This window comes from Phocoena sinus, chromosome 11 (assembly GCF_008692025.1).
Source record: "Phocoena sinus isolate mPhoSin1 chromosome 11, mPhoSin1.pri, whole genome shotgun sequence".
Lineage (NCBI taxonomy): Eukaryota > Metazoa > Chordata > Mammalia > Artiodactyla > Phocoenidae > Phocoena > Phocoena sinus.
The window spans coordinates 39,781,586-39,809,454 of record NC_045773.1 but is presented as its reverse complement, the minus strand read 5'-3'; the positions used below and the strand labels follow the sequence as shown (position 1 = coordinate 39,809,454).

At 43.9% G+C, this 27,869-nt stretch overlaps 1 protein-coding gene across 1 annotated transcript; it reads left to right on the top strand.

Moving 5' to 3' along the window:
- Nucleotides 1-225: 225 nt before the first annotated feature.
- ZNF589 (zinc finger protein 589) lies at nt 226-27,508 on the top strand. The gene is given in 8 exon segments (XM_032648883.1): nt 226-263; nt 515-663; nt 15,699-15,753; nt 16,368-16,419; nt 19,969-20,095; nt 26,435-26,469; nt 26,471-26,861; nt 26,864-27,508. Coding segments are annotated over 8 exon segments (948 nt in total). The 3' UTR covers nt 26,965-27,508.
- The last annotated feature ends 361 nt before the right edge of the window (nt 27,509-27,869 follow it).

Below are 27,869 nucleotides of genomic sequence, written 5' to 3'. Positions count from 1 at the left end.
GTGCTAATGCAGGGGACATGGGTTCGTGCCCCGGTCCGGGAAGATCCCACATGCCGCGGAGCGGCTGGGCCCGTGAGCCATGGCTGCTGAGCCTGTGCGTCTGGAGAGACCACAGCAGTAAGAGGCCCGCGTACCGCAAAAAAAAAAAAAAAAAAAAAAAAAAAGAAATTGTGCAAAATGAGCTAGTAGATACGTTATAAGGCTATTTATAGAATGTTTAAGAGCATGGAAACAAGACTACGTTCTGCTTATGGGTACCGGTGGTAAAAACAGAAAACGTCCGGAGGAGAAATCAGCAGGTTAACGCGATAATACAGTCTTTCTCCGACCCGCGGGGGTCGCTTTCTGTTCTGAAACTACGCTTCCCGGCAGGCCACGCGCTGCGCCGTGACGCACTTCCTGCAGATGCACGTCCTTCCCTCTGCACCGCCCGTGGCCAGGGGCGGGCTGTGAGATCGCTTAGCGACTGGACGCCGACGGTGGTACCGTTATCGTTGCCGCTTTGCCTACCCAGGCGCAGATGTGGACCTCGCGGGAGCAATTCCAGCTTGGCAGTGGACGGTGAGTCGGGCGAGCTGGCGAAGTGCCAGGGCGAGAAGAGGGTGACCGCGCCCCCCGTCTCCCCCCGGCTCTCCGACCTCAGGCGCCGGGCTGGCGTGGGCGGTATCCGAGGCTGAGGCTGGTCCTTCAGGAGGTGTGGAGATGGAGGGTGCGGGCTGTGGGCTGTGCAGTTCACCCCTCCTGACTGCTCGCCTTCCTTGTGGGTGGGGCAGGGTTTCCTCCCTTGGTGTCCAGTACCCTATCCTCGTGGTTTGCAGCTACCTCTCCAAATCTCCCCGCCTCGACTTCCGCCGCGGGGGTCCCATTTGCGCTCTCTACTCTGGCAGCCGTTGGATGCCAGTGACTATTGAACGCTTCAGGTGTGGCTAATGCTTCTGATGAACTGCCTTCTTAATTTTACTTCCAGTTAATTAATATCTATCTGAATAATGAATAAGTCTAAAACATTTTTCCATCAGACACAAGGTTATTGTTTTGCTGAGACTATACTTCCCTTTAATCCTTGAAAATTTAACGTCTTTTTGAGATGTACTGTAAGTGTCAAATACACACCTGATTTCCAAGAGATGGTTGGGGGGATTTCCCTGGTGGTCCAGTGGGTAAGACTCCGCTCCCAATGCAGGGGACCCGGGTTGGATCCCTGGTCGAGGAACTAGAACCCACACGCATGCGGCGCCTAAGAAGTCTGCATGCCGCGACTAAAGATAACGCAACCAATATCCCGCGTGCTGCAACTAAGACCTGGCGCAGCCTAAATAAGTAAATAAAATAAATATTTTTTAAAAAGAGAGAGATGGTTGGGAAAAAAGTATAAACTATGATAACTTTTTAACACTATGTGTTGAAATGATAATATCTTAGATATGTTGGGTTAAATGTTATTAAAGGTAATTTCACTTTTTATTTTTAAAAAGATTTATTTATTTTTGGCTGTCGTTGGGTCTTCACTGATGCGCGCCGGGGCTTTCTCTAGTTGTGGAGAGGGGGGTTACTCTTCATTGCGGTGCGCAGGCTTCTCATTGTGGTGGCTTCTCTTGTTGCGGAGCACGGGCTCTAGGCGCACGTGCTCAGTAGCTGTGGCTCACGGACCCTAGAGTGCAGGCTCGGTAGTTGTGGCGCACGGGCTTAGTTGCTCCGCTGCATGTGGGATTTTCCCGGATCAAACCCGTGTACCCTGCACTGGCAGGTGGATTCTTAACCACTGTGCCACCAGGGAAATCCCTAATTTCACCTTTTAAAAAACTATTTGAGAAGGCTGCTAGGGAATTTTTTTTTTTTTTTTTTTTTTTTTTTTTGGCCGTATGGCGGGTCAATGCGGAATCTTAGGTCCTCGACCAGGGATCGAACCCATGCTCCCTGCAGTGGAAGCGTGGAGTCTTACCCACTGGACTGCCAGGGAAGTCCAGGAAATTTTAAATTACATGTTTGGTTGGCACTGTAGCTCTCATATTGCTCTTGGATAACAATGCCCTGTGAGAAGGGATATTTTTGCATCTGGTAGAGCCTTCCTAGCCTCTTGGGGAAGGCTTCCTAGAGGAGCTGATGTGTCTGGAGGGCATTCTTACCCTGTCTTGTCTGAGGGGTCTGTATCTACCACATTGCATGTTTCTGTTGGAGGTTCCTGCAGAATGGCTTTTTCAGCCCCTTTTCCCTAGCCACCATGAGCCTTCCTGGGGTGGGTCGTGCTGTAGAGAGAAAAGTAAGGACATGATGGTGATTTGAGAGCATGAGATTGGAGGAGGATGCATCTCACAACCAAATGTCTCCTGAGACTCATGTTTTCTTTTCTGCCAAGGTGAAGAAGATTCTAATGGTTTGGTTTTAGAAGCCATGTTTACACTTTTAATAGATACTGAACTGCCATGTAGATGGTAGTTTGCTCCCACCAATTATTAAAGAGGCACTGTTTCCTCACTGAGTTGCGATGTCATATTTGCCACATACTATGATTAGATTGCCCTTTCTTCCACCCACCCACCCATCCATCTATCCATCCATTCATCCTTCCATCCTTCTTACTCTGCAGTCTGAATTGTAGATATGACCAATCTGTGATTGACCTGTATCATGAGGGAGGGGGGAAAAAACCTTAATTGCTTTTAGGCACTTAGATTTTTGGAGGTCACTTGTTGCCAGAGCATAACCTAGCTTATCAGTCAGATAGTGATCCTTTTCTCCTTGTCAGTCTGAAAAGTCTGGCTTTTTCAGTGTGAATTCTAGATGTCTGGTCACTCTGCATTTTCATTCAGTCATTGGCTCGATAGGCATTTATTGAAGCAGTGATAAATGAAGCTACTCTGAAACCAGAAGCTTAGATACTAGGCTTGGCGCTGCCACTTGGGAGTGATACAGTCTTGTGAGCAAGTGACCTAACCTCCCAGTGCTTGGTTCCCTCTTTTGTGAGATAGAGGTAGCAGCAGTATTTACATCATGGCTTTGTCATGAAGATTAATGAAGCAGTGGACTTAGCACGGTGCCTGGTAAGTGGTACCTGCTTAATCAGTGTTAGCTACTGCTAGTGGTAGTTCTGGAAGAAGAAGAGCTGTGTAGGATAAGTTATGCTGAAGTAATAAATGACCTCAAATCTCAATGGCAGTCTAACAACAGCAGTTTAACTGGAATCCTATCTAACCCTTAGTGGGTTAGCTTTGGCTCTTGGGTTAGCTTTGGCTCTACTTCGTGTCCTTTCGATCCATGACCACGGGTGAAAGGGCAGACCCTATGTGGGCAAGGAGCACTGTGACAGAGGGAGAAGAGCAAGAGAGATGAAACCACACAGTGGCTCTTAAAGTTGCTGTTTAGAAGAGAGACATGTCATTTGCACTCACATTTCACTGGTGAGGCAAGTCACTTGTATGTGCCTGATGTCAGTGGGTGGGGAAGTGTAACTCTTGCAGAGAAGGAAAGCAAATACTTGGGAATAGCACAATCCAGTCTGAGGAATTTACCCTAATTGCTAGGATTACAAAAATGTCTGAAGAATTGTATTAAGCACTGTCAGGGACAGGTAGTTGGAGGAGTCCTGGAGAAAATAGGATAAGTCGGAAAAAGGCTGTAAGAACATGAAGTTATATCTGGCGGCTTTCTTCTTTCTGTTCCAGCTTTTATAGATTGGTGAGAACAAATTGGCATAGTCTCAGGGTCAGAGTTTCCCTTCAACTTCCTCTCTCCTAAAAAGTCATATTGAAGAGCTTCCCTGGCGGTCCAGTGGTTAAGACTCTGCTTCCACTGCAGGGGTCATGGGTTTGATCCCTGGTCGGGGAACGAAGATCCTGCATGCCACGTGATGCAGCCAAAATAAATAAATAAATAGTCATATTGAAAAGAGTTCAATGTATGCATCCCCTTCTTTCTATTCTGTTTCATTACTCTATTGCTGCACTACTGCTAAAGCGCTTTACTATGGCGTGATAGTGTGTTGTCAGATTTTAGAAGACAAGTCTTCTTAGTCTTTATTTTCATAATTTTCTTGACTATTCTTATATATTTTCTTTAAAGGAATTTTAGAATTATCTTGTCTAGAGCCATAAAAAATCTCTGTTGTGATTCCGGCTGGTGTTGCATTGAGTTTATTTAATTTGGAAGGAATTGATTGGCTTGCAGTTTAATTCACCTTGTCCAGAAGCATGGTATGACTCTTCATCTACCTGCATATCCTATTATGATCTCCTGAATAAACTCACATTCTAGAAGGGAGATAGATGGAGAAACATAAATGTAAACATGTAGTGTGGTGTGACTGAGAAGAGACCCAGGTTGGACATAAGAGGGAGTTACACCTCTGCCTGTGACATTGGAGTATGAGTCAAGGCTTACTGGAGCAGGAGAACCTGAGTGGTCACAAAGGGACAGTAGTCAGCAGTGGACTGAGACTCTAGTCAAGGAGTCTGCAGCACTTCAGGTTCGGTAACAGCAGTTCCCTAACACTGCTTGCCTTTCTCTGGGCCATGTTGCTGGAGGTCTTTGACTCAGGTTTGTGGTGAGACAGATAATGCAAACTTCTGATGGGGTCATATGCCTTACAGATACTGAAATGGAAGATAGACAGCTTCCCAGAAGACACTGTAGGGCCTGCGGTTCTACCTAACTGATGGGACTTGGTTCAAAACCCAGTATTGGGCTTCCCTGGTGGCGCAGTGGTTGAGAGTCCGCCTGCCGATGCAGGGGACACGGGTTTGTGCCCCAGTCTGGGAGGATCCCACGTGCCACGGAGCGGCTACGCCCGTGAGCCATGGCCACTGAGCCTGCGCGTCTGGAGCCTGTGCTCCGCAACGGGAGAGGCCACAGCGGTGAGAGGCCTGCGTACCGCAAAAAAACCCAAAAAACATAAAACAACTCAGTATTGTAGAAACTCCTTAGAGCACAGGGAATTGACTACAGCTGGAACCTAGACCAGCGGAGCCAGAAGCTGGGCATTGCATGCCCTGCACAGGGTCTGAGAATAGAAGCCCAGGTACTGTTCCGTCATGGCCATGGTATTACCTGCCGCTTCCATGAAGAGTTGGAGACGTGGGAGTAGTGGGGGTTGTTGAAGTCTCTGCCTTAAAAGAAATAGTATGCTAATCATGGGGCTTATCCAAAGTGGCTGAGCTATTTGGTGCTAGCAGCAACCTGATAATCTAGACCTTGGGCTGCTAGCTGAAGACCTGATCTCTTCCCCTCCCCTCTCCTCCTCTCCTTTTCCTTAAAGATGGCTGACAAAGGCCAAAGTGTGATGGGAAGAAGGGAGGGAGGCTGTGCCAAGTGGTCCTGAGTGAGGTAACTGGCGGGAGCCGCAGTGCTCAGGTGGCTTTGTAGCTGGACACTGCTGATGGAGGGGAGCCTCTGGCTGCTGTGTGGCTCCAGTAGGGGCCTTTCCCTCTCTGGCACTCACACCAAGGCAGGTATGGATATTGTGGGGCTGAGGGTCTCAAGTTTTGGGGGACTTTGGGGATCCCCCATTAAGGTATGTTATTCCCATTTGTGATTTTCCAGGGGGGCAGGGGGTGGTGCTTGTGGAAGCAGAGCTGGAGGAGGTGGCTCCCCCTCTCTGATCAGGCCCGTGATACTTCTTTGTAGCCAAAGCAGCAGCCTGTGGGCTACATAGCTACAGCCTGTGTGGTGGATGCTCAGAGCTTCCCTTGATAGACTAACAGGTGAGTCAGTGAGCTGTGTCCAGCAGGTGGTACAAGGGTTAAGAGAATGTGTGGAAAGATTTAACAGTGTAGGATTGAGGCTGCTATATTTAGAAGGCCTGCTTGCAAGGTTGGCCCTTTGCTGGCATCTGGGAACTTGGCACTTGACCTATTCCCTAACTAACAGGTATAGTTCACTGTACTTTGACACCTGCCTTCCTTCTGGGAGTCTGGAATTTTTATAGCTTCTCAGCAGAGGGTGCCTACATGACTTAACCCCAATAAAAACCTTGGGCACCTGAGGCTTTAGTGGCCTCCCCTGAGTAGAAACACTGCACATACGTTACTGAATTTTTCACTGTTGGAAACTCACTTTGTCCCCTTATGGGAGGGAGAGAGCATGAGGAAGCATGTGCATGGATTTCTCCAGACTCTGCCTGTGTCATTTTCCCTTGCTGATCCTGTTGCGTATCTTTTTGCTGTTATAAGCCCTAACTGTGACTACAACTGTGTTGAATCCTTAGAGTCCTTCTAGTGAGTGAATGGGGGGGGTGATCTTGGGGACCCCTGATACAGGAGGGATCCAAGTAAATGTAATTTTGGTATCAGTGCCAGAGAAGTTTGGAAGCCAAGGCATTGAATGCCTAGCACCTGGCTGGGAAGCTGTGCTTGAGCCAAGTTCTCAGCAGGGCCAAACTGTACTCTTTCGAAGTGGCCAGAGTTGAACCCCTGGACTGAAGGAGTCAGTGAAAAGAGACACTACACAGTTCAGCAGAGGGGAGAATACCAGTGGGAAGAAAAGAGTTCCACATCACCCATAGGGCCTATAGAAACCGGTACTCCATTGCCAAAGATGCTCCCTTGCCCTAGTCCTAGAGACCACTGGCACCCCAGAGACCAGTGGCGGCTGCAGATCAAGTTCATGACTGTCTAAGAGGGAGGTGTCTAGACCTCTTAAGTTATAGGCAGGAGCGGATGGGCACTGAGGGATTGAAGGGGAAGATGGGATTGGCTCTGACACTCCAGTGATGCCAAAACTCTTTTGTGGAACCAGGATTCCATCTGAAAGCCTAGCTGTCAAACCTGAAATGGTGACTATGTCTCCAACTGGGAGAGGCATAGTTCCTCCCCAGTGCCCCGCTCAAGTCTGGCAGATATGAGTCCTGTGGATGTCTTTCCTGTCAGTATTCAACTACCAAGTCCTTGAGGCAATGGGCAGTACCTAGGGCAGGCCTGGTATGGTAGTCCCCTGCTAGCCCCTACCATACCCCAGACCTAATGGAAGATGTGGCACCCCAAAGAAGCAATTCCCTGTGCCCAGGATATCCCATAGGAGAGCTTAGAGACCCTGAAGGAAGTTGCAGAGGACAGAGACTTAAGGGCAGTGAGGGATCAGGACAGGTCTTCATCTGGGAAAATGCAAGGGTTTTCCCTGGTGGCTTGTCATGGTGGTGTTCTGGAAGGCTGCCTTCAAGCACCAGGTCATTTCTGGCTTGAGATGGGTCCAGTGTTTCGGTGATGGTGAGTTCTCTGAGGTGTCTCTGAGCAAGCAGGTGGCCCTGAGACTGCTCAGCCAGTACTTTAACCTGGCCACCTTCAGGAACCTGGTTGCTTATAGGAAGGCCATGTACCAGGCCTTGGAAAAAACCAGGGTATGAATTGGCAGGCCCTTCTCAGCAGTCCTGAAGAGCTGGAGATCAACCAGAGTCCATGTTGGAATGGGCCCATAGGGGCTTCAAGCTAATTGGCCTCCAAACCAACAACTGACTAGCTGGTAAACTGAAGGTGGGTTGTGCAGGCAGTGAAACATGGAATCAAAAAAAAGGAAAACAGGACCTGAAGATGCACAGCTGTCATTTCTGACAACTGCCTGCCATCTGAATGCCAAAAGTCAAATTGCTTCAATAATGGCAAAGACCTCAGGGGAGAAGACCAGAGTCCAAAGCAAATAACTTTGGATATAACAAACAAGTGCAGTCTAGAATAGGGCTTGGCAAACTTTTTATGTAAAGGGCCAGATGGTAAATATTTTAGGCCTTGTGGGCTTCATGGTTTCTGTAGCAACTACTCAACTCTGCTGTTGTATAAAAGCAGCCAAATAGGTAAATGAATGGACATTGCTATGTTCCAATAAAACTTTATTTGTGGACCTTGAAATGTGAATTACATATGATTTTCATGTGCCATGTGATAATATTCTGTTTTTTACTTTTTCAACTGTTTAAAAATATAAACACTTTTCTTAGCTCATGAATGGTATAAAAACAGGCAGTAGACCAGATTTGTTCTGTGCATAGTTTGCCAACCCCTGGTCCAGCACTTAGCTCTTTGTCCTGTGGTAGGGGCTTCTCTGTCTCCTTCTGTCCACTCTTTGAGGATGGGCTCTACCTCTGCCCAATGTGTCAGGTCCAGTTCAATTGAAGGACAGTAAAATTGAAGAAAGTAGAGACAGTAACCACCAAGTTGAACTTTAAAAGGAGAATGATTTTCCCTGTTGTAACGAATGGCAAAGATATTTTGTAGTACACTGAGCTAGAAAGGATCTTTGACTTCCTTGAATGCTGTGCAGAGTGTCCAACATGGACAGAGGCACCTGCTGGTGAAGTCCTGGACTGTGCCTGTCATCCAACACCTCTTGCCGCTCAGTGGTCTCATGATGGGGAGAGAGGATGACACCTAAGAGTCAGTTGAGGGATCCTCAACTGTGTGAGGCTCAACTTAGCTGTGTGAGGCTACTCTGTGTACCTCAGTTTTCCCACCGGCTTAGTGGGATCAGAGCCACCCTGTCTCTGGCAGGGGGAGGCTCTGAGCAGACTGAGGAGCCACCTCCTTGTGTGCTGCTCAGATCTAGCCACTAGGAGTGGTCAAATGTGGTACTCATTTTTTTCTTCTAAAACTTTAGAACTTGCAATAGTAAGATTACTGGATTTTTTTTTCCTCTTTTGCATTTATCTTCAGGAACCTCGTTGCTTATAGGAAGGCCATGTCAGAAAAACAGTAGCTAAATCACTCAAACCACAGTGCTAACTATGGTTGTGACTTGACAAATTGCCCAAGATCCTTATCAAACAACACTATAATTTTATTTTTAATTTTAAACTGCTTCATTTTTCACAGGGATGTGCAGTTCTGGATGAATGTGTAGATTTGGGACATTTTACGGGACAGAATGATGGTTTTCTAAGACATGTAGGAGGCTGTATTGTGTAAATGTCTCTCTTGAATCATCTGACACATTCTCCTCAGCTTAGTACAGAAGCCAGGGTTGCTCTTGGGGTCCATTTAGAGTGTTTCCCCAGATGGTGATTATTTCAACAGAGCTGACGTCATCATCACTTTGAGGACCTTTTTTTTCCCCCCAATACCGAGGACAAGGCCACCCTTGGCTAAATCCCTCCAACTAACCACACTGTAACCCTCTGAGGAGCCCAAGAAGGAGTGGGTCAAATTATAAGCTTCCATATGTCTTGTAGACAGGTATGCCTTATCAGTATCTCCCTCTTTCTCACTGATGTGAGGGGTGTCAAGGAGGAAGCTTAGGGCTACTGCTAAGACCCTCCTTTAGTGATGCCTTCCGCAGGGATCAGAAACATGTTCTTTTTATTTCCTCTCATTGAAGAGATGGCAGGGAAAGCTTAAGCTTCCACCCAAGATGGTTTCGTGTGTGTGTGGTGGTGGTGTTTTTTTTTTTTCTTTTTTATTTGAGTATAGTTGGTTTACAATGTTGTGTTAGTTTCAGGCATCCAAGATGTTAAAGCCTTGCCTTTTAAAATTCCATGGTAATTTGTTTTTTTTTAATAAATAAATTTATTTATTTATTTTGGCTGCGTTGGGTCTTTGTTGCTGTCTGCAGGCTTTCTCTAGTTGCGGCGAGTGGGGGCTACTCTTCAGCGAGCAGGGGCTACTCTTCATAGTGGTGCACGGGCTTCTCATTGAAGTGGCTTTGCTTGCTGCAGAGCACAGGCTCTAGGCATGTGGGCTTCAGTAGTTGTGGCACGCAGACTCAGTAGTTGTGGCACACAGGGTCAGTAGTTGTGGCTCACGGGCTCTAGAGCACAGGCTCAGTAGTTGTGGCGCACAGGCTTAGTTGCTCCATGGCATGTGGGATCTTCCCAGACCAGAGCTTGAACCCGTGTCCCCTGCATTGGCAGGTGGATTCTTAACCACTGTGCCACCAAGGTAATTTGTTTTTAAGGGGAGTAAGGCAAGCTGTATTTTAGAAATGCTGTTGTAGTGGTCTTTAATACCTTCTACTCTTTACTAGTGCTCTTGTATATAAAGTAAGGAAAAACGTTGAAATTTTAAAAATTCATTTTTCTTAAATCACATTTATATTTCTGTGTTTAAAATTTTCATAAACATTTTTTCTGGGGGGCGGGTAACTGGAGCCATGTAACAAGTATGGGGAAAAAAACTATGCCTTGTCGGAACAGTTTTGCTGATTTTTAGGGTGGAAAGATGATGGGTACTTAGAATTTACCTTATTATATTTAATTAAGATCAGTATTTCTTTAAAAACATAAGTAAACAGGGAAGGGGTGTAGACCGTAGAGGTTAACTCAGGCGTTAAGGTGAGAGGTGAGAGGAGCTGAGGTCCTGGATGGGATAAGGAGGGGCTGAGACTTCTGATTCAGGTGAGAAGGCACAAGTGGCCACAGCTGAGACTCAGAAGGGTTCTCAGGAATAAACCTGATAGGTCTGGGTTCTCAAGGCTGCTGTTTCTTCCCCCAGTTCTGTTTTTTAAGGACTCTGCCAGACTTGGTAAAGAGGAGAAGCCTAGATATCTGGTGAGTTGGGGCCACCTTTCTCTTCTCTGAAATGCTAGCTTATTTCTCAGAGATTCAGCGCATCTCTCTTTCTTGGGGAGGGAGGCAGGGATGAACACTGAGGTGGCCATCAACGTTCATCAGATCAGCATTCACGCCTGTGTTTGCCGTTGTGCTAGGCACTTTAAAATGATTTCTGCATTTAGTTTTTTTTTAACTTTTTGAGCTTATAGAAAATCATAACTAAATTTAATATGAAGAATTTAGGGCATTCTAAAACATAAGGGTAACTTTTTTGTTTTGTTTTGTTTTAGTTTTTTTTTTTTTGGTGGTACGCGGGCCTCTCACTGTTGTGGCCTCTCCCGTTGCGGAGCACAGGCTCCGGATGCGCAGGCTCACCGGCCACGGCTCATGGGCCCAGCCGCTCCGCAGCATGTGGGATCTTCCTGGACCGGGGCACGAACCCGTGTCCCCTGCGTCGGCAGGCAGACTCTCAACCACTGCGCCACCAGGGAAGCCCAAAGGGTAACTTTTAATAAAAACGTGGGGTTATTAAAGTCCTAAAATGCACTATTAAAGTTCCCTTCATCAGAGTTCACACAAATAATTATATTACCTTAATAGTATCTCATAGTCTAGTCTTATACACTGGACTTCTTTTTAACTATTACTGAAATTTTCAAGCATATCTAAAAGTAGAAGAAAAGAGTTAATGAACCCTCATGTATCCATCAACTTACTTCAGTAACTATCAACTCATGGCCAGTTTTATTTTTATTTATTTATTTATTTTTTTTTTTGTGGTACGCGGGCCTCCCACCGCTGCGGCCTCTCCCGTTGCGGAGCACAGGCTCTGGACGCGCAGGCTCAGCGGCCATGGCTCACGGGCCTAGCCGCTCCGCGGCATGCAGGATCCTCCCAGACCGGGGCACAAACCCGCGTCCCCTGCGTGGGCAGGCAGACCCTCAACCACTGTGCCACCAGGGAAGCCCTCATGGCCAGTTTTGTTTCATCTCCAACCTTACTGGATTATTTTAAAGCAAATTTAAGACATGGTACTGTTTCATCCGTAATTTCAGTCCTGTGTTTATCCTTAAAACAACTTTATGAGGTAAAGAGAGTCCCCCTTTGGGAGACGTCTGGTTCAGAGGGATTTCGTGACTTTCTTATAATCACACATGAACACCTAAATTGAACTCAGATTGCTCTGACTCTCAAAGCCATGAGTTTTCTGTGAGGCCTTCTTGACTTTTTTTCGTCCTAGAAAACTATTCAATAATAAAAGAACATGGAGAATTCACCTTCTTGTTCTGATGCTTCATCCCACCCTTGCTCCCCTGATCCCATCTTATTTTCTACACCAAAAGTGTAATTTACTAATTCTTGGATACAGGACTGTGTAAAATTCTGTGAACTAGCCAAACAGAATGTAAGTACACTGTCCTTATTCTCAAAGAGCCAGTAGTCTTTGGGAAATAATGCATAGAAATAGGAAATAATGACACCTGGTAATTATAATGAAGACAGTTAAAACAAAATAGTTCAGGGAAAGACATGACTAAGTGTTAGCCTGTAGCTGTTAAAACAATGCACAGCCGCAAAGAATGGCCTTAGGTTTTGGATTGACAATCAAATTAATGGTACACAATGCATTTTAACTCTGCATTAAGTCTAGGTAGCTTCGTGAAAGGATACAGGACAGAAAACATAGCAGCTACATCATTGGTATTTTCCTCAGGGAATTTTGCATTAGTGATGGTCAGTTTCCAGGCCCCAGGACCACAGATACCAACCTTGATTGTCAGAGATGAGAGTGACTTGGGAGCAAATCACTTTCTAACAGGGAAGTAACTGCCTTATTTCTACTGCCTCCCCAACACTTTATTGAGATTGCTTTGTATAATCTAGGTCCTTTGCATTTTCATTTAAATATTAGAATCAGCTTATCAGTTTCTACAGTGAGATTTATTATTATTATTTTTTTTTGCAGTACACGGGCCTCTCACTGTTGTGGCCTCTCCTGCTGCTGAGCACAGGCTCTGGACGCGCAGGCCCAGCGGCCATGGCTCACAGGCCCAGCCGCTTCGCGGCATGTGGGATCCTCCCAGACCGGGGCACGAACCCGCGTCCCCTGCACTGGCAGGCAGATTCCCAACCACTGCGCCACCGGGGAAGCCCCCAGTGAGATTATTTTTTAATATAAATTTATTTATTTATTTTTGGCTGCGTTGGGTCTTGGTTGCTGTGCGCAGGCTTTCTCTAGTTGCGACGAGTAGGGGCTACTCTTTGTTGCGGTGTGCAGGCTTCTCATTGCGGTGTCTTCCCTTGTTGCAGAGCACGGGCTCTAGGCACGCGGGCTTCAGTAGTTGTGGCACGTGGGCTCAGTAGTTGTGGCCCGCAGGCTCTAGAGTGCAGGCTCAGTAGTTGTGGCACATGGGCTTAGTTGCTCCACGGCATGTGGGATCTTCCCAGACCAGGGCTCGAACCCATGTGCCCTGCATTGGCAGGCGGATTCTTAACCACTGTGCCACCAGGGAAGCCCTACAATGAGATTTTGATTAGAATGGCTTTGAATTTTTACATCAGTATGGGGGAGAACTAACATCTTAACATTATTGAGTCTTCTGGTCCATCAACACAGTATATCTTCACTTATACAGATCTTTATCTTAGGAATCTTAACAGTTTTTGATGTACATGTCCAGCACATATTTTGTTAAATTTATCTCTCAGTATTTCATGTTTTGTTTTGATGTTAGTGTATTGGAATGACACTATTTTTTAAGGTTTTTTTAAAATAAAAATTTAATTTTAAAATAGTTTCAGATTTACAGAAAAATTGCAAGGATAGTATATAAAAAGAATTCCCATATATCCCACATCTAGTTTTCTCTGTTATTAACATCTTACATTAGTATGGTATTCTTGTCACAATTAATAAACCAATTTTTATGTTATTATTAACTAAGTCCATACTTTATTCAGATTTCCTTAGTTTTTACCTAATGTCCTCTTTCTGTTCCAATATCCCATTCAGGCTATCGTACTACATTGGTTGTCATGTCTCCAAGGAGGTGTTTAGGTCAGGTATTTTATAGATTGTCCCTTAATTGGGATTTGTCCAATTTTTTTTTTTTTTTACATTTGGGACATCTGTTATTACAAAAATAAACATCCAGCGTTCCTGTAACCAGAGAAAGTGGGTACAAATCCTCATTATTTTAGGCGTCACTTTGAGTAAGAGATACTGTTTTAGTATTCTTCAGCTGTCATACCTGAATATCACAGATTGGGTGACTTAAACAACAGACATTTATTTTCTCATAGTTTTGGAGGCTGGAAGTCCAAGATTAAGGTGCCAGCAGGGTTGGTTTCTAGTGAGAACTTTCTTCCTGGCTTGCAGATGGCTGCCTTCTCACTGTGTGTCCTCACATGGCCTTTCCTCTGTTCACATGCACATTCCTGGCGTCTCTTCCTCTGTTTATAAGGACACCATAACTTTATGATGTAATTTAACTTTAACTATCTCCCGAAAGGCCGTGTCTTCAAATGGAGTCACATTGAGGGTTAGATTTCAACCTATGAATTTTGGGGGGATGCAGTTCAGTCCATAACATTCCATCCTCGTCCCCCCCATTCACATCCTTCTAGCATGCAAAATACATTTACCCCAATCCAACAGCCCCAAAAGTTTTAACCCATTCCAGCATACTCCAAGTCCAAATTCTCATCTATTTATCATTGAAATCAGGTATGGGTGAGACTTGATGTTTTTTCTGATTAGACTGAGATACAGTTTTCTGGGAGGAACACCACAGAGGTGAAATACTTTTCTTATCACATCACGCCAATGGTAGATAGTATCAGCATTCCTTACCACTGTTAATGTTAACCTTGATCATTTGGCAGAAGGAGGGTTGTCAGGTTTCTACACTGTAAAGTTACTACCCTGCCTTCCCCATAACTTATACTCTGGAAAGAAGTCACTATGCAGAGCCCACTTGAAGTGTGGGTACAGTCAACCTCTTGGAGGGTCGAGTAACTACATAAATTGTTTGGAATTGTTCTGCATGGGAAATTTGTCTATTCTCCTCCATTTATTTATTTATTTGATTTATTCATTTATTTATATCAGTATGAGTCGTGGTTATGTATTTTATACTTTGGGTTATAACCCAGTATCACTTTATTTTGTTGCTCATATTGTTTCAGGAGCTCTTTAGTTGGTTCTTGTGTCCTTTTGACGTACTCCCATTATTGTGGTTTTTTGCCTTTTTTAAGTACTTCCTTACTTTCTGGCTCTACAGCATGCTCCAGGCTCATTTTGTTTATGTCCTGCTCCAGTCCTCAGATCAGCCGTTGCTCCTTTCATTGGAGAATGATATTAGAAACCAAGATCTGTATGCTAGGTGTGCCCTTTGCTACTGGAGTGTCATTGCTTCCAGGCCCTCTCGGCTGACAGAGAAAAGAAATGTGATTGTGTATACTAATCTCTGTATATACTCGTTTATAAATATTTCTTTATGTAATTATATTAAGCTAAAGATGAGTTTGTTCTGATGCCTCCAGCTCAAATCCATTACCACATGGATCATTCTAGCCTCCTCACCTTGCTTATTTATAACCTCCCACCAACAGTGAGAAACCTGACTTCCACTATTCACCATCCACTCACTTAATTTTTCAATTCCAGTTAATAAGTATAGTGACTTCAGAATTGTTTACCTGTGCCCCTGTGGAAAACAGCTTTATCAATTAGCATATAGTACTTACTTATATATAGTTCCTTTTGTCTACAGACGCCACTCATTTCCGAAGTAAGCTACTTAGATTAGCTCCTTTTTTCTCCACCACCTTTAGGGAGGTTATTTCATATATTTGTAATACATTTTTTTCACATTCTTCATTCCATCCTGGGATCCCCTGACCTCCTAAATGAATTTTTTAAATTTACACACATTAAGGTTTATACTTTGTGCTGTAAGGTTCTGAGGTTTTGGTAAGTGCATAGTGCCACATATCCACCATTACAGTATTATGCAGAATAGTTTCACCCCTCTAAAAAAAATCCTTGCTTCACCAGCCAAACCCTCCTGTTTTTTTTTTTTTCCTTTGGCTGCACCACACAGCATGTGGGATCTTAGTTCCTTGACCAGAGATCGAACCCGTGCCTCCTGCAGTGGAAGCGCAGAGTCTTAACCGCTGGACCGCCAGGTAAGTCCCTGATTTTGTTTCTTTAGCCTGTTTTTAAGGTGAGTTACATTGATTGCTTTTCAAGTGTTGAACCAGCTTTGCAAACCTATAATAAGTCCACCCTGGTTGTGGTGTATAGTTCTTCTTATACATTTTTGGGTTTGATTTGCTTGTATTTTGTTGGGGGTTTTTGTGTCTGTATTCATGAGATATACTGATCTGTGGTTTTCCTTTCTAATGTCTTTGTCTGGTTTGGGATATTCTAATGTCTTTTCTGGTATTAGGGTAATGCTGGCCTCATAGATAGCAGGGGAGCAGGGCTCCCCCTGCTTCTGTTTTCTGGAAGAGGTGTGGAAGTCTTTTGTGGTACAAAAGTTTTAATTTTGATGAAGTCCAGTTTATTTATTTTTTCTTTATGGATCATGGTTTTGGTGTCATGACTAAGAACTCTGCCTAGCCCTAGGTCTTGAAGGTGTTCTCTTATATTTTCTTCTAAAAGTTTTATAGTTTTACATTTAAATCTAATACCCATTTTGAATAATTTTTTGAATAAAGTATGAGACTTTAGGTTGATGTTAATTTTTTTACCCATGGATGTCCAGTTGTTCCAGCACAATTTGTTGAAAAGATTCTTCTTCCTCTATTGAATTGCTTTTGCACCTTCATCAAAAATCAATTTGATGTACTCATGTTGGCTTCTTTCTGGGTTCTCAGTACTCTTTCATTGATTTGTGTCTATTCTTCCACCAATATTATGCTGTTTTGGTTATTGTAGTGACCAAATAGTAAGTAATAATTTTAATATCAGGTATAGTGACTCTCTCACTTTGTTCTTCTGCTTCCTTTGCCTTATCATATAAACTGTAGAATAAGCTTGTCTGTATCTACAAAAAATCTTGAGATTTTGATAGGAATTGTTTTAAATCTATAGATGATTTTGGGGAGAATTGACATCTTCACTGTGTCAAGTCTCGCAAACCATGAACATGGTGTGTCTCTCCATTTAGTTAGATCTTTGCTTTCTTTCATCACCATAAAAACTGTACAAATTTTGTTAGATTTATGTTTTAGCTATCTCATTTTTTTGAAGTGATTGCAAATGGCATTATGTTTTTAATTTGTTTCCATGTGGTCATTGCTAGTATATAGGAATGTGATTGACTTTTGTGTGGTCATCTTGTATCTTGTGGCCCTCATGGACTCATTTATTAATTCTGTGATCTATTTTGTAGATTATTTTGGATTTTCTACATAGACAACCATGTTATCTGCAAATAGGGACAGTTCTGTTTCTTCCTTACCAAATGTCTATGCTCTTATTTCCTTTTCTTGCCTTATTGCCTTGGCTGGAGTGTTTGATTACTTTTTGAAAACCAAAAATTATTTATCTTTAAAGTCAGTTCTCACTTAAATATAAAACATTATATTGCTTAATTATAATAAATAGTAATAACAAATATTTACTTCATGTCAGGCATTGATCTAAGCACTTATTAATTCATTTAATCCAACAACCCTGAAAGTAGATGTCATTATCAAACCCATTTTATAGATGTAGAAACTAAGACAGAGAGGTTATGTAAGTTACCCAAGGTTACATATTTTATAAAGTAATGGAGCTGGGATTTGGATTTGTGGCATTTGGTTCTGCAGGTTGGGTTCTTAACACATCCATTGTGCAAAAATTCTGGCTTTCCTTCTAGCTGAGCCAGTCTTATGCTTAAGTGAGGGAAGTAGAGGGGGAAGAGAAAGCAAGAAAGAAATGGAGAAGTTGCTGGAACAGGAAAGACACAAGGTGTGAGCAAGAGAAAGTGTGAGACCTGATGTAAGAAGAATAGGGGAAAGATTATTAAGAATATGAGGACCAGAATATGCCAGAAGAAGCTGGTCATGGAAAGCTTGAGAGGACCCCCACGCCATTCCCCCCATAGGTCTTGGCTGCCTAATTGTGGGTCCCAGCTTGTTGTCTAGACATATGTCTTCCCTCCTACACTATACAAAGCCTGACTGCCTGGGCTGTCAGGGTGTGTATTTGACATCCCTCCCCAAACCCACACACCCAGTGATTTCTGTATTTATACCTAGTTTCCCACTCTCAATTCAGCATCATTATTATTCTTTACTCCTTTTGCCACTTCTGTGTATTGGATTTTAAATCTATTTTAGAATCTAGCTCTGAAGCAAGACTGCCTAGAAGCTCTGGCTTGTAACCTTGTGGCTCAGTCCACCACCTCAGCCCCCCAACTGTGGTCTTTGATGTGACAGAAGCTTAATTAGTTTAGTTGTAGAACTGGAGTATACATCACCAACTCCTAGGGTGTGAAAAACCACTTAAAAGGTGGGCTAGATAGAAGACTGAAATAGACCTGAGAATAGGAGGAAGCAAGTCAGAAAATAGGCATTAAGGGTGATCAAAGATAGCTGAGAATGATGTACACATGTCTCTCAATTCCACAGACTGAAGGAGCTTGGTAGTTAAAAATCTAGGGCAAGGCAGTAGTGACACAGACAACCCAGAGGTTGCAGCAGATGGTAATGGATTAAATAATGCTTGAATTCAATAGAAGTAAGTAATTTGGTGACTACCATGAGACTTGAGGGCAACACCACTTTTTAGGCATAACTAAAGAGAGAAAATGTCTCTGAATATACCTATTCTAATAAGAAGAGACCTGATGAGAAAGCATGTGGTATGGTTCTAGTATGCAGAAAGTTGAAGCAAGGTTTCTGAGACTTGGAAGAAATAAAGAGGTGAGAGAAAACTGGTGCATGACGGAAGAAAAAGCAGCTTGCAGTGAAGAGAATAAGGGCTCTGGAACCGTGAAGGACTGTTTTCCAGTCCTGTTGTTTTCTTGTCATTTGGGGAAGTTCTCTGGGCCTCAGTGTTCTTTCTCTGAAATAAAGACTGTAATATCATTCTTACAGTGATGATCTTGCGATGTAGTTTCATAAAATGTAAATATGTTCCTTAAAAAATTTTTCCATAGATTAAGGTTAAACTTCATTTAACTGGAAATGCCATTCTCAGGAACCGCTACTTGCCATCCTCCCTACCAACCATTTTATATATTCAAATATTGCCCTACACATTGAGTGAGAGGTTGGAGGGCTTTACAAAAGGCAATGTCAAAATATATACAGTGATAGGGATCTTATAAATCGCTTTTCTCAAGCAGAGAAATCTGTGTGTAAGTGTGCGTGTGTGTGTGCGTATGTGTATGTGTAAGGTAATAAGGTAATAAGAGAGGCCTCGCTGCGTTGTGTCTTCGTTGCTGCCCGTGGGCTTTCTCTAGCTGCAGTGAGTGGGGGCTACTCTTTGTTGCGGTGCGTGGGCTTCTCTTGTTGCGGTGCGTGGGCTTCTCTTGTTGCGGAGCATGGGCTCTAGGCGCGAGGGCTTCAGTAGTTGCAGCATGCGGGCTTGGTAGTTGTGGCTCACCGGCTCTAGAGCACAGGCTCAGTCGTTGTGGTGCAAGGGCTTAGTTGCTCCACGGCATGTGGTATCTTTGCGGACCAGGGCTCAAACCCATATCCCCTGCATTGGCAGGTGGATTCTTAACCGCTGCACCACCAGGGAAGTCCCATAGTAGGTCTTGACCAGGCTGATTCACTACAGTGCCCCACCTTGCCTCCTTGCCTGCGCTCCCCATCTCACCCAGACCCCACGCATAGAGGCACCTCTCAGAACCCACACACATGACTGGTTCAGGCAGCAACTGTCTACTCCTGATGAATGCTCTTAGGCGTAAGCCTTCAGAGCGGCCGATAATTTGGCAATTAACCAGCAGGTTGAAGGAATACAGTTTGATAAAGCTTGGCGTGCCTCAGCATTATCTCCTTTTGTTCAGAGAAATATATTTTAATCAGTGTTAACAAATACTCATTCTAGACCTGGCATGAGGCACTCACATTTTTCTCTATAGTCCGAGTTGCCTCTTATTTTTTCTCTAATCTTCATCATTTCTTAATGCCCAGTATAAGCCCTGCCTCTGTGCTGCCTTTCCTTACTTCTATAGCTTGTCTTCTACCCTCCATTCGAATTTCATCCATTATAAGTTGTCACATTCATACTCCTGAACTCTGCTTTAATGTTTTCTCATTGATTCAAAAATAATTTTCCCAATTAAAATGTAAGTGTTTTAGGGCAAGGAGTGTGTCTTATAGATTAGTCCTGCTTTCTGCATGTTATAACACCAAACCAAGTGTGGAGTAATGCCCAAGCCTGCAAACCCTCAGATCCGTTACTTATGTAGCGAGATTCTTCAGGATAGCCAGTTCCATTCTCCATGTGAAAATTGATGGTGACTTGATGAGTATGAATTTGTTGGTTGATTTAGGGACCAGTGAAATTCGAGGATGTGGTTGTGATTTTCACTGAGGCAGAGTGGAAGAGACTGAGCCTTGAGCAGAGGAACCTATACAAAGAAGTGATGCTGGAGAATTTCAGGAATCTAGTCCTGTTGGGTGAGGATATGTTCTCTTCCTTAATTTTTCCATTCATATATTTATTGACCATATAGCCAGCCAATGTTCTAAGCTCTTAGAACACATCTCTGAATAAAACAATAAAGCATTTTTTTGGTCATTCTAGTATAGTGACATATACAATAAATCGCATATATAAGTAAATTATGTATGTTAGAGGATAAAATATGTATAATATATACAAATACAAGTAGAGCAGAATAAGGGGGATCCAGGGTGCCAGGGTGTAGAGGCAGGGGTGGGTGATCAGGGTAGGCCTCTGTGAGGAGATGGGTGTGAGTAAAGGCTTGAAGGAGGTAAGGAAGTTATATATGTGGATGTAGTGGGAGACTCTTCTGTGCCAGGGAACAACCAGTGCTGAGACCCCGAGATAGGAAAGGAAGCAGGCCGGCGTGATCAGAGCACAGAGAGCAAGGAGGAGAGGAAGGTAATAAGAGAGGCCTCCCTGTGTCCTAGAAGTTAAAAAAGCTTATAGTGTAATTAAATCTGTCCGTTTTGTGTTTTATAGGTTATTTGATATTGTGATCATATTTTTCTTCATTTATTTAAAACCTGAAACAGATTATTTGTCTAGGATGGTAAATACAAAATTATTCTGGATATTCCTGCATTCTTAAGAGTCCTGTTTTCAGACTTGCACATAAATTTCTGTCAGAAGCTTTTTCAAGAATTTTCTGTATTTGGCATAGCTATGAATTAATTAGTTCTGATTCATTTTTGTCTGCTTGGATCTGTTATGAACTGTTTTCCTCGGTTTGAATTGGCCCCATTTCACTCCATTTGGCTTCTGACCTAGTTTCTCCATCTGTCTCAGTGAAGAGTCAACCATTTAAATTTACTTTCAGCTGGCCAAACTAATTTGGTCTTGTTTTTACCTTGTTTCGTCTGGTGGTCTTCTTCTCTGTCTCTGTGCTCATGCATTTCATTGATTCTGAGAACTATATTAAAATTATCTGGAAGTAAATTAATCTTTACATGGAAACTTTGGATCCTGTTGGGTCCATTTCACACTTCAAACTGTTTTGCTGCACTTGATTCATCCTTCCTTTTCTCTATATATTTTTCTTTTATTGATGAATTACTTAAAACAAATCCCAAATAATGTGACATACCACTCCTAAATATATCACAATGTAACTAATAAATAAGGACTTTTTTCTTTAATATGTAACCACATTATCAGTAGGGCTTCAGTATCATCTGACACTTGGTCTGTGTTCAAAGTTACCTGATCATCTCAAAAAAGTCTTTTTGAGAATTTGAATCAGGGTCCAGACAAGATCCACACATTCCATTTTTTAAAAATGTTTCTTAAATCTGTATCAGTTCTTCCTCCCTCTTCTGGTTTTTCTCTCAAGGCCGTGGATCTGTTTGTAATGCTCTGAATCTAGAATATAAATCTGTTTTAGATAATATTCTAAAGTAGTTTTTACATAGTAGATTGTAAATCAAGGGAGAATAGTTTTGAACTTTATCAAGAAGTGTTCACCAGGGACTTCCCTGGTGGCGCAGTGGTTAAGAATCCGCCTGCCAATGCAGGGGACACAGGTTCAATCCCTGGTCTGGGAAGATCCCACATGCTGCGGAGCAACTAAGCCCGTGTGCCACAACTACTAAGCCTGCGCTCTAGAGCCTACAAGCCACAACTACTGAGCCTGCATGCCACAACTACTGGTGCCCACATGCCTAGAGCCCGCTCACCACAAGTAGAGAAAGCCCACGTGGAGCAGTGAAGACCCAACGCAGCCATAAAGAGATAGATAGATATCTAGATAGATAGATAAAATGCCATTTCCAGAAAAAAAAAACAGAAGTGTTCATCAGCATGAAGCACATGGGAATTCCCTGGTGGTCCATTGGTTAGGGCTCGGCGATTTTACTGCCGTGGCCCGTGTTCAATCCCTGGTCAGGGAACTAAGATCCTGCAAGCTGCGCAGCACGACTGGAAAAAAAAAAATGAAAACATCACATGACCAATGGCATTGCTGGTTGTAGTGTTTGAGTTACCACCCATACAGCACACCTATGTCTGTCACCAATATAGTATACACATGTTATCAGTAAGGCACATCCATGTCTGTCTGCATTTGTAACTGTCATGTCCACAGTGATCTGCCTGTAGCTGTAAGCATCTCATTGCTTCATTATGTCTCCTAATGTAGTCCTGTGAAATTCATATTGAAATACATAATTTTTTATTGTAAATTACTTGCTTTTATTTCTCTTTTATATTTTGGTTAGGGCATTACATTCTTTTTTTAAAATTCTGTGTATGGGGACATTTTATTAAATATGAATCTCATTGCAAGACAGTAAATGAGATGTTACAAGACATAGACTATGAAAAGGAGCCTTTGATTCTGACAGTATTGAGAACGTGTCTGTCTTCTGCCTAACCTTTTAAGTTCTTTCTTAATTAACTCTGTTCCTATCACTTATTCATGCAAAAGTATTTATTAACTATTATATGTTAGGTCCAGTTCTGGGTTCTTGGAATATACCAGTAGTATATCTGGGAGAAGGGTGTTCCAGACATCGGAACCAGCCAGTGCAAGGCATCAGGAGGGAGTTCAGTGTGACTCAGATTGGAGGGAATGAAGGATGGAGTATAGATGGAGTCAGAAAGCCGATAGGTCATGAAAGAATGTGGAACCCAGTGGGCCACTCTCAGGGCTTGGTTTTTACTCTGAACATTACAGGGTTTTTTGGGTTTTTTTAAAATAAGGTAAAGAGTTCTATTTATGAGGAATGTAGAATAAAGAAGGAAGAGATTGGAATGGGCTTTAGTCACCTGCTCCCATCCCATTCTTCTGTTCCTGATCCCAAGGCAGAACTCTCATGGCTCTAGGGAATACTTCCTTTGGATGGATGAGGGTCCTGGCAAGATTGGTCTCAGTAGATCCTCTGGAGCAGCATGGCTTTGAAATGCCCACGGTCACGAGACCCCTCCACAAGACCACCAGAGACAAGAGTCAAAGCCAAACGGCAAGGGTCATTTATTGCAGGTTCGAACCTGGACCTCCGCGCACTCGTTGCCGGTGACGCTAAGAGGTCCCGATGGAGTTTAGTACAGCTCTTTTATAGACAGGTACAAACAAGCTCGCGACCTTCAGGGGTGGGGAGTACTGATTGGCTAACTTTTAAACAAAGACACTAGTCACTGATTGGTTAACTTTTAAACAAAGACACTAGTCACCGTCTGATTGGTTGGATGGTTGCAAAAGGGGTTCAGCAAGCATAGTTACAGAAGCGAGAGCGGCTGGTTAAGTTTCGGTTTCCTGAGGCTTTGTTTTTCAATTAGGAATACTTAAGATGGGGCCATAGTTACAAACAGTACAAACAGGAAGATCAATGCAATCCTAGCAGCGCTACGGCCTAATGGCAGGGCATCAATTCAGTCCTATTTCTACCAAAGTAGAACATAGCCCTTCAGCTTAGCCACCCCTCATTCTGTCCTGAGAGCAGTAAGATTGGTCTCAGTAGATCCTCTGGAGCAGCATGGCTTAGCCACCCCTCATTCTGTCCTGAGAGTAGTCAGTGCAGTTGGACTGGGTGTCTGGGAATCTCCTGATCCGGAGATCTGGATGGCTTTGTAGCCCTAGACTGTGGTCAAAGCCCAGAATACCTCCTGTCCCCAGATTTAGTCTATAGGCCAAATTTGGTTAGTTTTTCCCCAAACAGATTGTTCTATGTCAGGGGGTTTAATTCTCACTGGCTTCTTTTCTCCAGAGACCTAGTCAAAGCAGCAGGAGTCTCATTATTTGCTTCGAAGCTTTTTTTTTTTTTTTCCCTTAAGGACAGATTTAGTAGAAAATAATCCTTTGTATGCTGATTAGTTCAGAGTTATCTGTGGTTTGTATAGTATTTAAGAGCACATCCCAAACCCTGTTTTGTTTCTTCTTTCTTTGTGACTGTGAACAAGTTACTTAACCCTGCTCAACTATTCTTTGCTGCCTCTGCATTGGAGACACTAGACTGAGTGACTCCTACATCAATCTACTCTTTCTTCTCATAGGAAAAGTCACAAAGTACGTTCCCATGTAGGTCCTAGGATTGTTCTCTCTTGTTGGAAATAAACGGTTGTAGCTGTGTGTGTCAGTGTAACTGGTTATGGCTTAGGAGATAATTTTAGTGTAAGTGCAGATACAAAGTTGAAGATGCCTCTGATGCTTACTTGGAAGATTATTTATTGGAATAATATATAGAATAATAGGTTCTGCTGTGGGTTTTTGGGGGGTTTTTTTTGATTCAAGTAAAAGATGTAAAATGTAAAAACTGACTACAGTACATAATCTGAATCTAATCATAGGAAAATGTCAGCAACGTTCTATACATATTCTAGAACATGAGGAATGTTCCCTAAAAAAAGAACTCTATTCTTCAAAAATGCCAGTCTCACGAAAGAGACACTAAAGGAAACTAAAGAAACATGAAAACTAATTGTAATATCTGATAGTAGACTAAATCCTGTACTGTAGGGAAAATGCTATAAAGGACATTATTGGATCAATTGACAAAATTGGAATATATATGATAGTTAAAGTATTATGTAAATGTTAAATTTACCAGAGTTCAAGCGGAAGTTTTCACGGGGCAACTGAGAAGGACACAGTTAAGATGGAGTTTCCAGCCCAGTGAGTCTGAGGGCCAGACCGTGACCCCATAAAGCATGATCTCCTGTCCAGACTGTGGCAGGTGTTGAAGCAACTTTCACATTCTGCCCCTACTGTGGAAAACCTTTACCTACAGAGGAGCACGAGGGGTCCCAGACCTTTGTCAAGCCGTCTGTGTCATCCTCCCAAGCTTGGACTCCTCCCCTGAAATCTACATTCATATATATCAGACTGCCTGCTTGACATCTATTGGATGTCCCATAAGTGTCTCCACATGCCCAGAACTAAGCTCCTGATATGACTGCCACCCCCCCCACCTGCCCCTTCCATAGACTATCCCGTCGAGGTAACAGCAGTTCAGCTTACTCAGTTTCTCAGACCATGAAGTCATCCTCAAGTCCTCTTTCTCTCCCACCCCATGACTGCAGCCCTCCAGCAGATCTCATCATCTCTCCCTTTAAAAGTGAATGCCGAGGGCTTCCTTGGTGGCGCAGTGGTTGAGAGTCCACCTGCCGATGCAGGAAACATGGGTTCGTGCCCCGGTCCGGGAAGATCCCACATGCCGCGGAGCGGCTGGGCCTGTGAGCCATGGCCGCTGAGCCTGCGCGTCCGCTACGGGAGAGGCCACAACAGTGAGAGGCCCGCGTAACGCAAAAAAAAAAAAAAAAAAAGTCAATGCCGAGGACTTCCCTGATGGCACAGTGGTTAAGAATCCACCTGCCAATGGAGGGTACACAGGTTCGATCCTTGGTCTGGGAAGATCCCACATGCCATGGAACAACTAAGCCCGTGCACCACAACTACTGAGCCTGTGCTCTAGAGCCCACAAGCCACAACTACTGAGCCCATGTGCCACAACTACTGAAGCCTGTGCGCCTAGAGCCTGTGCTCCACAACAAGAGAAGCCACTGCAATGAGAAGCCTGTGCACCACAATGAAGAGTAGCCCTCACTTGCCTCAACTAGAGAAAGCCCACATGCAGCAATGAAGACCCAACGCAGCCAAAAATAAATAAATAAATTTATTTAAAAAAAAATTTACCAGAGTTGATAACTGTATTGTGGTTATGAAAGTGAATATCCCGGGCTTCCCTGGTGGCGCAGTGGTTGAGAGTCCGCCTGCCGATGCAGGGGATACGGGTTCCTGCCCCGATCCGGGAAGATCCCGCATGCCGCGGAGCATCTGGGCCCGTGAGCCATGGCCGTTGAGCCTGCGCGTCCAGAGCCTGTGCTCCGCAACGGGAGAGACCACAACAGTGAGAGGCCCACGTACCGCAAAAAAAAAAAAAAAAAAGTGAATATCCCTACTTTTATGAGACACACACTGAAGTATTTAGGGGTAAAGGGCATTGATGTATGCAGTTTACTCTCAAATGATTCAAATAAAAAATATATATATACATATATGTATACACACATATACATACATAACATACAAATGTTAGCAGTAGGTAATTAGGGTAAAGGGTATACAGCTGTTCTTTGTATTGTCCTTATTCTTGCACCTTTTCTGTACATTTGAAATTATTTCCAAATAAAAAGTCAAAAGAAGTTGAATGGAAATATAGGTCTGGTGAAGCATGTCTTGGAGAGACAGACATTAACGGCTGTGAATGATTAATGGGCCAGATCTTACTATGAGACAAGGAAAAAAAGCCCAGCGAGCCCTTCCTCTGACTACTTTGACTGAAAACTTTCTTCAGCAGATTCAAAGCCAGAAGTCCATCCCTGGCCGCTTTGCCTTCTGCCCTCTGGCCTTTGACGGTCAGCAATTTCTCAGCCACCATGAGCTCTGCAGTCATCTTATTCCATATTCATGTGCAGGAAATCAACTCCAACCAGGGGATCCTTGCCCAAATGACCACCAGCAGCGGCAGCAACAACATTCTGATAAAAGCCACTGGGGGGCCAAAGCAGAAGATCAAGGAATGGGATCTACACCTTTGTTTTGGAGTACAAATGAGAAGGGGACTTAAGTGGTTTTCTCTAGCGCACCCCAGGGACCACCAGTAAGCTCTCAGGGAGGCAACAAAGTGTTGAAGGTACAGCTCAGTCCAGCCCAGAGGGTAAGCTCTGGGGAAGCAGACAACATTCCTGAGAGGGTAGAACTCTCAGGATTTGGAGCAGTCAGGTTTAGAGGTGTGGACTAGGTTTTAGCCAGAAGTCAAACCTCTCCAGACACAGGCTGTCACGAGTGGAGATATCTCCTGTGCAGAAAGTGTGGGTGAAGCTTTAGCAGGAAGTCACATCTCAACAGACATCAGAGGACACACAGGGGAAAAGCCTTATATATGTGGGGAGTTGTGGGCAAGGCTTTATAGATGTCACCCCTCTACAACCGCCAGAGTACACACTCAGGTGAGAAGCTTTATGTATGCAGGGAAGTGTGGGCAAGCTTTTAGCCACAAGTCACACACACGCAAGGGAGAAGCCCTTTGCATGATGTGTGGGCGAGGCATTAGTGAAAAGTCGGACCTCATTAAGCACCAGAGGATTTACACAGGGGATAAGCCTTATGTGTGCAGGAACTGTAGCCAAGGCTTTAGGGTGAAATCACACCTCGTCACACACCACAGGACACATTCAGATGAGAAGCCTTTTGTTTGCAGGGAGTGTGGGTGGGGTGTTAGCCACAAGATAATCCTAAACACACACCAGAGGACACCCACAGGAGAGAAGCCTTACGAGTTGCAGGGTATGTGGGCGAGACTTCAGCCACAAGTCAGCTCTCAGCATGCATCAGAGGGTGCACTCAGGGGAAAAGTCTTATGTGTGCAGGGAATGTGGGCAAGGCTTTAGCCGTAAGTCAGCCCTCATCAGGCACCAGAGAACACACTCAGAGAAAAGCCTTAGGTGTGCGAGGAGTGAGGGTAAGACTTTAGCAACAAGTCAGTTGTCAGCCACATCAGAGGGCACAGTCAAGGGAGAAGCCTTGATTGTGAGGTAGTGTGGGTGAGGCTTTAGCTGGACATCACTCCTTATCACAGAGCAGAGGACATGCTCAGGGAGAAGCCTGACAGGGAGTGAGGGTAAGGTGTTAGCTGGAGGTGACCTCATAAGAAACACTGGGAGTCAAATCTCTCCACCATCCATTACCACCCTGCTAGAGCTCTGCGAGGGCTTCAGGGACAGTCTTCTGAC